The sequence below is a fragment of the Mobula hypostoma genome, chromosome 22 (genome assembly GCF_963921235.1).
Source record: "Mobula hypostoma chromosome 22, sMobHyp1.1, whole genome shotgun sequence".
NCBI classification, from domain to species: domain Eukaryota; kingdom Metazoa; phylum Chordata; class Chondrichthyes; order Myliobatiformes; family Myliobatidae; genus Mobula; species Mobula hypostoma.
This window is the reverse complement of record NC_086118.1, coordinates 40,970,571-40,986,731: the sequence shown is the minus strand read 5'-3', so window position 1 is coordinate 40,986,731 and position 16,161 is coordinate 40,970,571. Positions and strand designations below refer to the sequence as shown.

General features: G+C 39.6%; 1 protein-coding gene across 4 annotated transcripts in view; it reads left to right on the top strand.

Annotated features, from left to right (window-relative positions):
- Positions 1-11,832, top strand: part of LOC134360306 (transmembrane channel-like protein 6) — a 109,727-nt gene extending 97,895 nt beyond the window's left edge. For all 4 annotated transcript variants that reach the window (XM_063074520.1, XM_063074517.1, XM_063074519.1 and 1 more), the window contains exons 17-22: positions 257-332; positions 1,225-1,358; positions 2,422-2,598; positions 5,848-5,926; positions 7,436-7,532; positions 9,575-11,832. In XM_063074520.1, the coding sequence (XP_062930590.1) occupies positions 257-332; positions 1,225-1,358; positions 2,422-2,598; positions 5,848-5,926; positions 7,436-7,531 (562 nt within the window). In that variant the 3' untranslated portion in view covers position 7,532; positions 9,575-11,832. The remainder of the gene's footprint in view (positions 1-256; positions 333-1,224; positions 1,359-2,421; positions 2,599-5,847; positions 5,927-7,435; positions 7,533-9,574) is intronic.
- Positions 11,833-16,161: the final 4,329 nt, after the last annotated feature.

Here is a 16,161-nt window from a genome sequence, read left to right as displayed (position 1 = left end):
ATTGACTTGCCATTATTTCCCACATTAAGATGTTGACTGCACTTTACAAAGCACTGTAAGGACAGTAAAGCTCTTTGAGATGTTTTAGGAGGTCATAAAACTTGCTATAAACTACAAGTCTTTGTTTATGAAGAGTATTAAAGGGATGCCAGTTGGTTGCAGTGCTTCAGGACACTGCTGTGGTGGTGTTGGTGTCAGAATGGAAGTTGACAGAATTACGATTGTATGCCTTTTAATTTCACGTTTTTTTTTGCAGGGTGAGTCTGTTGTTTGCACCATTGATGCCTGCGATTCAAATAATCAAATTTGTTATTGTTTTCTACATTAAAAAGGTAATTTTCATTTAAAATTTGTTGAAAATTGAATGATGTCCAACAATTGGCTTTATGTCCGAGTTTAAGAAAGATCTGAGCCCAAAATAGTGACTGTTTATTCATTTCCACGGATGCTGCCTGACCTGCTGAGTTCCTTCAGCATTTTGTGTGTGTTGTGTTGGACTTCAAGCATCTGTGGACTTTTGTGTTTAAAATGACTGTTGTTTGTAACGTTAAAGAGTTGTTTGTGTCTCGTTTGGCTGCACTCACACCTTTGAGTCAGAAAGTTTCCACATTGTGACCACAAAAGTTTTAAGCTGCCACCCAGGGCAATACCGAGCAAGGACTGTGCAGCCAGAAAGGTCGTCCTTTGACTTAGATATCAAATGAGACCCAGTTAGCTCTCTCCTAGCTGGATACAAATGATAAACGTGAGTAATTCTGGAGATGTTGGGCATCCAAAACAACACACAAAAAATGCTGGAGGAACTCAGCAGGTCAGGCAGCGTCTATGGAAACAAATAAACAAAGTTTTGGGCCAAGGCCCTTCTTCAGAAAGGTCACCATATACTACCCTGAGGCATATTTCACAGTAGGAGAAAGAAATACAATAGAATTGATTGAAAAACTGCACACAAAGACAGAGATGGGCCGGTAGAAGCAGAGCTGATAATTATTTGATGATTTAGAGAATGAAAGCTTACAATGAGTAGATGATCAGCAGCGATCTTATTAATTCAGAGAGATTTGTATGTATGTAATTTTTTTTTACCTTGTCAAAAGTTGTATACACATCAGTGAGATTCTGGGAATCAAAGTTTGCCCAAATATTTAGTCACGTAGCCAAACTGTAAATGGACTTACAGGATACGTTGTATTTGAGTTAATAAAATTATTTGATCTGTTTCAGCTTAGTTTGATGATGAACTGTCAGCCTCCATGCAAACTCTGGCGTGCATCTCATATGATGACCATCTTTATTAGTCTTCTCTGTTTCCCATCCTTCCTTGGAGCCACTCTTGCTCACCTCTATTCTGTATGGCGGTAAGTAAAGAATTAATTTCTTAAGGCATTAAACCTAAGAAGATAATGATTCAAGGAATGGATGGGGAAACAGAAGCAGAGAGGACGCACGTTTGGTGCTCCATAGTCTCCTTGGTAACCTCGAGAACAGAGCAATTGAGCCAGCACTACAATTTTCCCAGCAATTCTTAGGTTTTCCTGCTTCTAAGCTGTCAGTATCTTATAAATTTTAGATGATATAGATTCACCATCAAAGGTTCAATCCTCTTTGAATTTTAGAGATGTAAGTACGTGGGGATTGGAGAAGTCTGAGGCTGCTAATAATGTATAGTTCCAAAGAAAGTAGAAGTTGTGGTCTGTAGTCTCGCAAAATACTTATACTCATTATGCTCAGCTTGTTTTATTTTCTTGACTCATATTAATTCTTAGTTAATTATTAGTGTAAAGTCAATATTGTCCCAGCCATTTGTCCGCTGTGATGATGTACCAAGCTTTTAGATAATGCACTCTTGGCGCCAGTCCATTTTATATGCATTTTCTGACATGTCAGAATCAGGGTTAATATCACCAGCATATGTTGAGAGTTTGTTGTCTTTGCAACAGCGATACAATGCAATGTATAACAGTACAAAAATAAATTGTGAATTACAGTAAGTATATAAATATTAAATAGTTAAATTAAATAAGTAGTGCAAAAATAGAAATAAGAAAGTAGTGAGGTAGTGTCCATGGGTTCAATGTCCATTCAGAAATCAGACGACAGAGGGGAAGAAGCTGTTCCTGAGTTGTTGAATGTGTGCCTTTCTGCTTCTGTACCTCCTTGCTGATGGTAGCATTTAAAACAAGGCATGACCTGGGTGAAGGGGATCCTTAATGATGTTCACAGGCAGCCTCTATTTGCTCATGATTTATTTATCACGGGCATTTATTACAACTTACAGAACATGAGTTATGCTTCTGTGTGATATGCAGGGGAAATAAAGGCAAGCTGCACCATTAACTGCTACCTTCACATATTCCCCTGAAATTTACCTAGAACTGTGAGTATTCCCTGAACTAAGTTTGCCCTTTTTTTTTTAAATAGTGTAAAGCCATCAGAAATATGTGGACCATTCCGGACGCTAAGTAACATGTATGGTTCTGCAAAGATTTGGATGAATGATCCGCAGGGAACAGAACCTAAACTTACCTGGCTTCTGCTGATTCACCAATACGTGGTGGAAAACCCTTTCTTCTTCCTTTTTGCATCAGGCATCATCCTGTAAGTTTACATTTCTAATAAGTTCACAGTTATAAAAGTTATATGCTACTAATGCTAATAAAATTGTCTCTAAAAATATCAATTAGTTATTTGAAATGTTATCAAGTGTTAATTCGTAAACTGAACACAATTATATAAAGGTTCAAAAATGTATGTCATTTTGTTGATTTTGATAGAGTACTGAATACTTTTTTGTATTGATATTGATTTATTATTGTCACATGTACCAAGGTATAGTGAAAGGCTTGTCTTGCATTCTGCTCAAACAGGTCAAATCATTACACAGTGCTTTGAGGTAGAATAAGATAAAACTAAAAACAATTCAGAATGAAGTGTAAAAGCTACAGAAAAGGAGCAGTGCAGGTAGAAGATAAAGTGCAAGATCATAACGAGATATGTTTTGAGGTCAAGAGTACACATTGTGCAAGAGGTCATTCAAGAGTCTGATAACAGTTGGATAGAAGCTGGTCCTTAGACTTGTTGATATGTGCCTTCAGGCTTTTCTATCGCCTGCCTGATGGGAGAAGGGAAAAGAGAAAATGTCTGGGTGGGTAGGATCTTTGACCATGCTGGCTATTTTACTAAAGAAGCGATAAGAATAGGCAGCCCTTAGCAGGGAGGTTAGTTTTGCATCATTTCAAAGGTTATAAAATAATTACTGTGGAGGATCAGAGGGATCTTGGGGTCCGAGTCCATAGGACATTCAAAGCTGCTGCGCAGGTTGACCCTGTGGTTAAGAAAGCATACGGTGCATTGGCCTTCATCAACCATGGGATTGAGTTTAAGAGCCGAGAGGTAATGTTGCAGCTATATAGGATCCTGGTCAGACCCCACTTGGAGTACTGTGCTCAGTTCTGATCGCCTCACTACAGAAAGGATGTGGAAACCATAGAAAGGGTGCAGAGGAGGTTTACAAGGATGTTGCCTAGATTGGGGAACATGCCTTATGAGAATAGGTTAAGTGTACTCGGCCTTTTCTCCTTGCAGTGACGGAGGATGAGAGGTGATCTGATAGAGGTGTACAAGGTAATGAGAGGCATTGATCGTGTGGATAGTCAGAGGCTTTTCCCCAGGGCTTAAATGGCTAGCATGAGAGGGCACAGTTTTAAGGTGCTTGGAAGTAGGTACAGAGAAGATGTCGGGTAAGTTTTTTACGCAGAGAGTGGTGAGTGCGTGGAGTGGGCTGCCGGTGATGGTAGTGGAGACGGATACGATAGGGTCTTTTGAGAGACTCCTGGACAGGTACATGGAGCTCCGATAAATAGAGGGCTACGGGTAACCCTGGGTAATTTCTAAGATAGGGACATGTTTGACACAGCTTTGTGGGCCGAAGGGCTTGTATTGTGCTGCAGGTTTTCTATGTTTCTATGTAATATCTAAAATTTGAAATCAGCTTAAGGTGCCTAGTAAACACCAGAGGGCCCAAGGTATGTATTCTGAGATGAAGATGGCATTGCCCAGGTTAATGAGGGCTGAGAGTTGGATCACCTGCTTCAGGTCGCTATTCATCATAGAATTTGAACAAGTCTTAATGAAAAACAGTACATAATTTAGCGGGTGTTTGCATTGGTGTTTGTGCATCAGAAGAGTGGCCACTTCACTGCAGCGTCAAGTGCAGCAACAATTTGGGTCCTGGCACGTATTCACCATTGGTTAGCATGCTAATACCTTTAATATTTCTACCATCAACCACTGACATAGAGCAGAGTGTTCTGCAGAAAATTAGTGAGGAAAGGTGACTCAGTCAAGAGGGCAATGATAGTGAAAGGAAAGATGGAAACTGTTCAACGTACTGCCAAGTGGACATCCCTTAGATGGACATGATTTCCCATAGCTGAGGCTGGTTTATCTCATGTCTGGGCAGAGCAATTTTGGACAAGGCTCTCCATAAGTCCCTTGGCAACAAGCATCTCAGCTCTCAGCATTCTATTTTGTAAGAGATGCAAACCCTTAATTCTTAGGTTTGTGGTTGCACAAGTTAAAGTATTATAGTGTTCCAGTTACAGAGGAGGGAGCCATCTAAAATACTGAGATTAAGATCTACCAAAGCAGAGTCTGCACGTTGATCTCTGCTGCCTGCCTCCTGTGGAACTGTCGATGGGCTGAAACTAGCTGCTGTCAATGATCTTCATCTGAAGTTCAGTGTAAAGCAGTGTGATCCTTGACCTTCTCTTCTTGCAGCGTCCCTTAGGATCCAGGATAACACATTTCCACTCTGCTTTCATTGGCAGTGTAGCCAGTATCAGAACCACAAAGTCCAAACTAATTCTATGATCCACAGACCCACTTTCAAGGACTCTGTACAACTCGTGTTCTGAGTATTTTTATATTTGCAAAGTTTGTTTTCTTATGCACATTAGCGTTTGTCCATCTTGCTCTGTTCATGTATAGATTTCGTAAAATTCTGTTGTATTTAATTTTTTCCTGTAACTGCCTGCAGGAAAATGAATCTCAAGGTAGATCTTAAGTATTTTGATAGTAAATTTTCTTTGAAGTTTGAACTTGACTCTTCCACAGATGGGGGAGGAGGTAGCTGACTAGAGGGACAGGAAGTTTGTGAGATGTTGTGTTCCTTCCTCCATGCAGCAGGGCAGGCCTGAACCCAAATCCATTGGTTTAATCATGGTAATTTCCCCTTTACAACAGCCCCAGTCATTCCTTGGATTCAGAACGAGGGCCCACAAATACTGATTATATGATCTGTGTCATTAGTTAGATGGAACAAATATGCAATCTTAGTAAAGGCAGGTTTGGATGATTCATTGGGTTTATGTTTTTGCAATGCCCCACTTAGCTGCAAGGCAATTGAAAACTTCCGATGATTTTAAGTCCAAACTTGTAGTACATAGTTTTCTCAATTCCAACTGAATGATTCCTTTCTTGGAAAGCAGACAAGACCACAAAATACAACTGTATAGTTTGGTTATTTGAATGTGATATAATTTATCCTTGCAAAGTTTTACTTGACATTAATTAGTCTTAATGGTTAAGATGAATAATTAGAGTTCCTGCATTGTTCAAGCAATAAAAGTTGGTATAGATCAGTGTAGTAAACTGGACAGAAGGCCAAATATACACAAAAAATGATTGAAAACGAGACTGTTATTTTAGACTGTGTCAATGAAGAAAGGAGGAAGGATGTTCAGTCTATTGTGGTGTACTGGTTAGTATTAAGGTCATGTTTTCCATGGTATAACTGAAAATTTGTCTATTGTGTTCAGGATTTAGCAATCTAATTTTCTTTTTCAGCATTGTAATTTATTTCCACTGGCAAGTTCTGGATGGTCAAAAGAAGATAATTAAACTATTAAATGAACAAATTATGAATGTAAGTATCCAGAACTTCCATCATTATATGCTTTAATTGAGCTATTCATCTTATTAATGGAAATCAGTCACCTTCATTGAAAAGGTTATTTATTTTTGATATGTGAATGGTAAAGAGAATTGTGCAGTCTACAAAAAATGTGGATTGAAGAGCAATATTAAAAATTATTGTCAATATGTTTTGTAGGTCTCATCAAGTTCTTGTTTAAGTCATTAAAATGGAACTGATAGTTTTATTGGGTCATCAGATCTGCTATATTACAAGAGAAAGAAATTTCAAAAAGTTCATATTTATGAAACACATTTGTGATGGCTGTTGGACATCAGTTATTTTATGTTTAAAATAATTGCCTTAGGTTACAAAATATATTTAGCATATCATGATTGTTTCAGCTATTTAACAAAGCCATCCATTTTGGAAAAAATCCATTCCTGGAACTGGTCCCATTGCTCTAACTATGTTTTTTTTTCTTTTTGTGACTATACCCATCTTCATTTTGAAAATGATGATTAGATCTATTTCCACCACTCTTTCTGGCAGTGCTCCTAAATTCTCCTCACCTTTTTTCTGATTGCCATTCCTCCAAACCGTGTGCTCCTAACCCACCCATCTGATAAATGTGAATGTCATTAAATTAATTTGGGAAATCATTTCAGCTATTAATTGAAGATTTCATTTGGCAGGGTACATATTAAGAATGATAGCTCTTATTACAATGTAAATACATCAGCTCAAGTTATAGCTTGGTTTGTATATGCTCAGTGTCCACATTAACCTGTATAAACCTGCTCGTTAATGCAAATATCTAATCAGTCAATCATGTGGCAGCAACTCAGCGCATAGAAGCATGCAGAAGTGTTCAAGTGGTTCATTTGTTCTTCAGACCCAGCATCAAAATGGGGAAGAAATGTGATCTAAGTGAATTTGACCGTAGAATAATTGCTAGTGCCAAAAGGGGCGATTTGAGTACCTCAGAAGCTGCTGATACCCTGAGATTTTCACACACAACAGTCTCTAGACTTTACAGAGAATGGGAAAAAAAACCAAAAAAAAAACCCAGTGAGTGGCAGTTCTGAGGGTGAAAATACCTTGTTAAACAAAGAGGTCAGACTGTTTCAAGCTGACAGGAAGACAAGAGATACCCAAATAACAGCAGTGGTTTGCAGAAGAGCAAATCTGAATGCTCGACATGTCAGAACATGAAGTGAATTGACTACAGCAGCAGAAAACCACGAGCATAGACTCAGTGGCCACTTGATGAGGTATAGGAGGTAACAAATAAAATGGTCACTCGATTGTTCCACTTTGTTAAAAGTTTAATGAAGGGCTTGATTGTCTTGAAAGCTGTTAAATGGAGAGTTTCAGCTCAGGTTTTAATCTGTAGCAATGAGATCTCTCCCTGATATTCCGTCTACTTTGAGCTGATTTGAACTGGTTATAAATTTTCAGTGATTTATTAAGTTATAATGTGCCACACTAACACATAATGTGCAAATCTTCTTGACACAGGAGGGAGAAGACAAAAAATTTCTTATTGGTAAACTTAAAGATTTCAACAAAAAGAAATATAAACCTCAGGAAAAAGCAAATGCAAGAGCAAACTGAGGTAACTGGATGTGTTTTCTAAATGTATTTCTCGGTTTTGGATTGAATCATAGTTATACGTACTGTAGAAAAACAGGGCCTGAGACCCACCATGTTTACACCAACTACCAATACCCACCAACACTAATCCCATCTACCAGCTGGTCACTAGCCATCTACAGCAGCGTACACAAAATGCTGGAGGAACTTAGCAGGTCAGGCAGCATCTATGGGAATGAATAAACAGTCAACGTTTCAGGCCCAAACCCTTTTTTTAGCCTGGCAAATCAAGTGTGTTCCTGGATAGTTCTAAACATTGTGGAGTACCTGCTTCCGTCTCCCACTTGCTCTGGTCTTCCAGATTTTGACACCTCTGTTACAGGGTAGGGTTTCTTACCACCTCCCTTGTCTGTACCCTTCATGATTTTATATAGGTCAATCAGACCTCCCCTCAGCCTCTTCCACTTCACGAAAACCCGGCCTATCCAATCTCTCCTCAAGTCAACCAATATGTCCCAGGCAACGTACTGGTGAATTTCCTTGGCATCCTTTCCACTGCAATCATGTCTTTCCTATAATGTAGTAACCAGAACCACAGAACACTAGCTGTGCCCTAACCCATGTTCAATAGACATGTATCATTACCTCCAGCTCTTGTATTCTATATCTCAGTTGGCTCCTACATTCTACACGCCGTGAAGGCACCTATCTCCCGGGTCTCCTTCACCAGCTTACCCATATATTCTGCCACCTCCAGAGATTCTTAGATTTGTACACCAAGCTTGCTGTGTTCCTTGGCTCTACCATTTATTCTGCATGTCCTACTCCTGTTGGTCCGCCCAAAGTGCATCAGCTTCCACTTATCAAGATTCATTTCTAATTGTCACTGTTCTGCTCATTTTACCAAATGATCAGTACCTTCTCCTGACTTAAGACTATCCTCCTTTCTATCAACGACACCAGCTTCTGTGTCACTGGCCAATTTACTAATCACACCTCCTACATTCATATTCAGATTGTTATTATAGACAACAATCAGTAACCCTGTGTAAACTACTGGTCAGATTTCCAAGCACAAAGGCAGTTCTCTGCCATTACCCTCTGTTCCCTATTACTAAGCCAGTTTTGGATCTAATTTAACAGTTTGCCTTCGATCCCATTGGCACTAACCTTTGGGAGCGGAGATTCCTCAAGTCTGAATATTATTGAGTGGGTATATACCCTACCCGTTGCACGCATTACACTGGTCACTATACTCAAAGAAACTTTATTGGTTTTACCAAGCTTTGGGACACCCTGAAATCATGAAGCTGTAAAAATTGTATTTTTTTATCACTACCACTGTTGGAATAATATAGTATGTTGTAAGTTAGTGGATACATTGTGCTTTGAAAGTACTTTGCAATCAGTCTCACTCCCCAAACCTATTTCTCTCTAGCCTGCATAGATTTTAAAGTAAATATCCGAATTCCCTTTGAAATTTGGGATTTGTCTGCTTCCACCAACCTTTTACGTGGAACATTGCTGATACATTCCAAGTCTTTATTTGTCTTCCATACCCAGACCACTTCAACATCCTAGTTTCCTGAGCTCAGGCTATCTTCATCATTAATTATCAGATCCACTCCTCCACCTCCTACTAGTTTCCGGTCCTGTCTAAATATCACGTACCCTTCAATATTCAGGTCCCAGTCTACATCAATATACAACTGTGTTTCTATAATGGCTATTAGTTCATATTTGTATTTGTACTAGATGTTTGCCTGTTTATCAAATGCTAAATGTGCTTATTTAGAGCCTTTAGTTTTATTCTTTTATTATTTTTGTAATTCTAGTCTGATCTACTGATCTACTTTTAGTTTTACACCTGCTTTCCCTTCCTGCCACAATACATTTATCATTTCCTATACCAAATCCATACTTCAGTTCACCTGGGTGAGATAGATTTTTCAGCTCACTAATACTTACTGCCTTTTAGATGATTAGCTTCTCAAATAACTGCTTCTTGTTTCTTTCCATAACTTGCCTAAACTGATTTGATTTTTTTTTCTCATTCTTTGAAAGGTTTTATCCTCTGTATAGAACAAGCCATCTGTGAGGAAGGCGGTGCACAACTTGGGGTTAAGTTTCATCCTGTTGTCTGGAGTACAACTTGGAGAAGCTAATCACACATGCAACCAAAGACACTGGAATGAAAACTGATGCCAAAAGGGATTCCTGTATCTTAACTGAAATGGTTCTTTATTTTCTCTCTTGGATTTTAAGTCCGGATTCCCGAGAGAAAAATTGAGTGTTCTTTTGACACGTTACATCTCACCATTCAACAAACTTTGGTTTTTAAAAACCATTTACGGTTTCTTTTTAAAAGTAAAGATAATAGAATTCTTCTGAGAAGAACATGACCAGTATTTGATGACGAATATTCCTTGCTTTGAGAATACATTACAGCTTACTTCTCTAAGCTTTGTACAGGGAGAAATTTCATCCTGATGATTACGAGAAGGGAAGAAGAAATCATCACTGGTTATGTAATCAACACTGACAGTGCCAGTACTCAAAGCAGTTACTAACTGATGATGAGTTATTAATTGATGTCTGGAATTGATCTTTTTGTCTATTTGGTCATCTGCACTTTACATTGCAATCTATGGTTGTCCATTATCCAAAAACAGAACCAATGCCACAACAACCAATAGCACAAATTCATATCAGCCATGTTGTAGTAGGTATTACAGATGTATCTATTTTAGTTCATTGGAATATGTTACTTGGGTGATAAAGATCAGTCTCTCTTACCTACTTCTGGGCGGTTCTCCAGGATTGAGGATATCTTATATCCTGTCTAGTATTGTGGATTCTGAGGTGACTCATCTGACCACAGCCTCTTCCACAGAAGGGGCAGGAGATGGTTGAAGGGTCAAGTGAGATGGCAGTCTTGTAAGATGGTAGATTTCCTCTGCTCTTTACTTAGGGTCTGGCTAAGTGAATCTAATGTGAATCTAAGTAAAGTTCTAAATTAAACAGATTAATTACAGTTAGTAGCCGTTCAGTGGCTCAGCCCACAAAAAGTCAGGATCCAGAGAGTTTCTCTGCAAGAAGGGGTCCGAGGCATCATCTAATGTTGGTGATAATGGGCAAATATGTGGCACCAAGCCCTATGTTTCCTCTAAATGTGACTTTCAGCTACATTCTTTGGCTTATAAATTCACTTTTCAAGCAAAAATGTTGCTTTAAAAAAAACGTTTATGTAGCATGATAAATTCATTCAAATTTCAGTTAGTCTATTTCTATTGCACACTTCAAAGTTACCAAGATAAGGAACAGCTGCAGTACGCCAAGGGACTTTTCACATTGGCAGTTTACATAACCTGGAGCAAATGGTTCATCTTTTTCCTTTAGAATTCTGAAGTGAGATAGGGACCACTCTTCGTGAGATAGGGACCACTCTTCGTCAAATAGTTAGTGCTCCAAGAAGACCGGGGGAGTTGATATGCCACATACGTAACTAATTGTTCAAAGCTGTGTTTGAAACTTTATCCTTTAACATGTTCATATTGAAAACTATTGTAACTCATTAGTTTTGCACATTTCAAGATCAAACTAATACTGTAACTCTTCCCCTGTAATTATCTACCAAACGTCAAGTTTAGGTGGACGATTAAAAACGTACTGTTTACTTTCCATCTGAGCCGATGAGTGATAACTTTATTTAAGTATTCTGAACTGAAGTGCCCCCTTGCAAATACTGCGTAATGGCGCCCTTCAGAAGTTGGTTCCATGTTCAGCATGTTCAATGGTTTTGAATACAGTAAATTGCAATTGGTCATGGAAGATGAGTGCATGTACAAACTCTCGTTATTTTAAACTGTGGTGACTGGCATTTGTGCCTGCACTTAATAGCCAATTGCACCAGATTCTAAGTGTCCTTTTAAATCATTTTAATGCCTAGTTATCTTGGGGCTCGGCTGTAATTGTACAGTACATAAATATATTCTGTCGAGTGTAACTACATTTTTCTATGTTTATATTTATTTGTAAAAAGGGCTAAACAATGAAGTTTTGTCAATGGAACTTTTGTTAGCGAATTTTAATAATAATGTGCACCCCAATAGCAAATATGGTTCAACATGGGCCAAAACAAACTTTTTTTGAATGCCCACCATGTAACACTGTAATCAAAACTCACTATGTATCTCTGAAATGAACCCAGAGATCTATGCTGTATTATTAAAATGAACTGAACTCTTAAAATGTACTGAAACCTTAATATTGCGGGTTGTCACCTTTCTGATATTTAATGTGCCATAAATCCAATATTTGCATGCGTATATCTGTGTGGATGTGTATTTCTTTCTTTTTGTACAGCATTCTATATTTTTTGAAGCTTTTGTGCTATGTACCTTCAAGTCTTCAGTATGACTTGTGTGTAAACTTCAAATCAGAAGATATGCAAAGGAGCCGTAGAACATTAAACATGTAGAACAATACAGTACAGGCCCATAGCCCACGATGTTGTGCCGACCTTTTAAACAACTCTGCGTCAATCTAACTCTTCTCTCCTACGTAGGCTATAAACCTCCATTTCTCATTCGTCCATGTGACCATTTAAGAGTCTCTTAAATGTCCCTAATATGCCAGCCCTAGCAGTGCATCCCAGGCACGTACCAACAACTCTATGTAAAAAAACCTACCTCTGACATCTGCCCCAAACACTCAACTTAAAAGGATGTCCTGTGCTATTAATTATTGCAACCCTGGAGAAAAGGCGCTGGCTGTCCACCCTATTTGTGCCACTGATAATGTTACACATCTCTATCAGTTTACCTCTCCTCCTAATCGCTTCAAAGAGAAAAGCCCTAGCTTGCTCAACCTTTCCTCGTAAAAGACGTGTTCTCTATTCCAGGCAACATCCTGGTAAATCTCCCCTGCACCCTCTCTAAAGCTTCCACATCCTTCCTATAATAAGACAAGCAGAACTGAACATAATATTCCAAGTGTGGTCTTACCGAAGTTTTATAGAGCTGCAACATTATCTCACAGCTCTTGAACTCAGTCCCCCAACTAATGAAGGCCAACACGCTGTACCCATTCTTAGCTCCCCTATCAATTTGTGTGGCAACTTTGAGAGGTCTGTGGACTAGGACCCCAAGATCCCTTTGTCCCCCCATGCTCAAGAATCCTCCCTTGAACCATGGACTCTGCCTCAAAATTCAACCTTCCAAAGTGTGCTTCGCAATTTTCTGCACTGAACTCCATCTGCCACTCCTCAGCTCAGTTCTGCATCCTGTCAATGTCCCATCATACCCTCCAACCAACCTTCTCTGCTATCCACAACCATTGTGTCACCTGCAGATTTCCACTTCCTCATCCAAGTCATTTATAAAAACCACAAAGAGCTGGGGTCTGGGAACATGTCCCAGCTGAACACCACTAGTCACAGATCTCCAGGAAGAATTCCCATAGTAACCAGAGGAATATTCTGTCCAGCCTCAGGGATCTATCTATCCTAATGTTCTTCAAAAGCTCCAACAGTGCCTCCTTATCAAACCTAACATGCTCCATCACATTAGCCTGTTTTACACTGATCTCATTTTCATCAAGGTCCCTCACTGATGAACAACGAAGCAAAGTGTTCAAGGCCTTCTGATAGCTCCTTCTGCCTCTCCTAATTCTCTTTGTAATGTCCTTCCTGGATACCTTATAACTCTCAAGAGCCCTGTCCAATTTTTCCTTCCTAAACCATAAGTATACTTACTTCTTCCTCTTGACTAAATGTTCCACCTCTCTTCACCCTGCCAAGCTTTCATTGCCTCAATGGAACAAACCTATCCGGAATGCCATGTACGTGCTCCCTGAGCATCCTCCACACATCCACTGTGCACCTCCCTTCGAACCAAATATCATTGTACTTAGCTCTTCGCCAACTCTTTTCTGTCTACTTCCATCCTTGTCCATGGCTAGGCTAAAGGGAATTGTGGTCACTATCTCTGAAATGCTCACCTACTGAGAGATCTGACATCTGACCAGGTTCATTACCTACTACTAAATTCAATATGGCCTCTCCTCTGGACAGACTATCCAAACACTGTATCGGAAATCCTTGCTGGACACACCTGACAATTTTTCATCCCATCTAAACTTTCGTTCAAAGGAGTTGAAATCACCTACGACAACAACCCTATTATCAGAATCAGGTTCATTATCACCAGCATGTGTTGTGAAGTTTGTTAAATTAGCAGCCCCAGTACAATGCAGTACATGATAATACAGAAGGGAAACAAATAAGTAAATCAATTATAGTAAGTATATATATGTAAATTAAATAGATTAAAAATAGTGCAAAACAGAAATAATATAATAAGTGAGGTAGTGTTCATGGGTTCAATGTCCATTTAAGAATTGGATGACAGAGGGGAAGAAGCTGTTTCTGAATCGCTGAGTGTGTGCCTTCAGGCTTCTGTACCTCCTACCCAAGGGTAACAGTGAGAAAAGGTGCTCATGGTCCTTAATAATGGACGCTGCCTTTCTGAGGCACTGCTCCTTGAAGATGACTTTGATACTACTGGAGTGAAGTTCGAATACAAGATGGCGATGTTTAATTTTACAACTTTGTGTAGCTTCTTTCGGTCCTTGGCAGTAGCCTCTCCCACCACCAGACAGTGATGCAGCCTGTCAGAGTGCTCTCCACAGTATATCTATCGAATTATTCGAGTGTTTCGGTGACAAAACAAATCTCTTCAAACTCCTAATGAAATATAGCCGCTGTCTTCCCTTCTTATAACTGCATTGATATGTTGGGACCAGGTTAGATCCTCAAAAAATCTTGACCCAGGAACTTGAAATTGCTCACTCTCTCCAGTTCTGATCCCTCTATGAGGATTGACATGTGTTCCTTCGTCTTGCCCTTCCTGAAGTCCACAATCAGCTCTTTCGTCTTACTGACACCACTCGCTGCAACACCTCTCATCTCCATCTGAGGTTCTACCAATAATGGTTGTGTCATCAGCAAATTTATAGATGGAATTCGAGCTATACCTAGCCACACAGTCATGGGTATAGAGGGAGTAGAGCAGTGGGCTAAGCACACATTCCTGAGGTGCACCAGTGTTGATCGTCAGTGAGGAGGAGAGATCATTACCAATCCACACTGATTATGGTCTTCACGTTAGGAAGTCGAGGATCGGATTACAGAGGCCCTGGTTCTGTAGCTTATTAATCAGGACTATGGGAATGATGGTGTTAAACGCTGAGCTATGGTCAATGAACAGCATCCTGACGTGGGTGTTTGTATTGTCCAGCTGATCTAAGGCTGTGTGAAGAGCCATTGAGATTGTGTCTGGCGTAGACCTATGGTGGCGATAGGCAAATTGCAGTGCGTACAGGTGCTTGCTGAGGCAAAAGTTGATTCTAGCCATGACCGACCTCTCAGAAGTATTTCATCACCGTAGATGTGAGTGCTATTCTACGACAGTCATTAAGGCAGCTCACTTCTGAGGCACTGGTATAATTGTTGCCTTTTTGAAGCAGGTGGGAGCTTCTGACCGTAGCAATGAGAGGTTGAAAATCAGCTGACTGATCTGCTCCTTAGTGTCCTTGTTGCTGTTGGGGGTCTACAGAAGGACCAATAAACCCAATAGAGTAATTCCAACTCTGACTTTCACCCACAATGACTCAGTAGAAAATCTCTCCATGACATCCTCCTTTTCTGTAGCTGTAATACTATCCCTGATTAGCAATGCCACATCCCCTCCCCCTTACCTTCCCTCACTATTGCTTTTGAAACATCTGAACCCCAGAATATCTAGCAGTCAATCCTGCCCTTATGACAGCTAAGTTTCAGTAATGGCTATAACATTGTATTTCTATTTATGCATCTATGCTGTAGTCCTAATATTCTTCTATTAAATATTCTTATATCAAATTAAGTCTACTTAAACCCATTCATTTTATATGTTAAAGAAATACACAGAAGTTCCTTTGTTTACGGGTACACACAGTACACTTTCAGCTCACAGGACACATCTCATTACAAGCAACCATTATCTGAGGTGCCTGTAAAACAATGCTGTGGAGAGATTACATTAACATGGGTGCCAATGAAAGTTCATCAACTCAGAATGTTAACTCAGTGACTTCTTTCTCTCTGCACCTGTAGAAATGTGATTTAAGCAACTTTGACCATGGAATGATTGTTGGTGCCAGATGGGGTGGTTTGAGTATCTCAGAAACTGCTGATCACCTGGAATTTTCACATGGAACTGTCTCTAGAAATTACAGAGAAACAAAAAACATCCAGGAAGCGGCAGTCCTGTGGGTGAAAACGCCTTGTTAATGGAAGAGCACAGAGGAGAATGGCCAGGCTGGTTCAAGCTGACAGGAAAGTGACGGTAACTCAAATAATCATTTGTTACAACAGTGGTGTGCCAAAGAGCATCACTGAATACACAATACGTTGAACCTGGAAATGGATAAGCTGCAGCAGCAGAAGACTATGAACGTACAAGGTGTACCTAATAAAGTGGCCTTCCCTTAGCAGTGAAGGATGAGAGGTGTAGAAGAGTGGACATACAGAGACTTTTCACAGAGTGGAAATAGCTAATATGAGGGGGGGCATGATTTTAATATAAAGCTCAAACACAAGAAGATCTGGA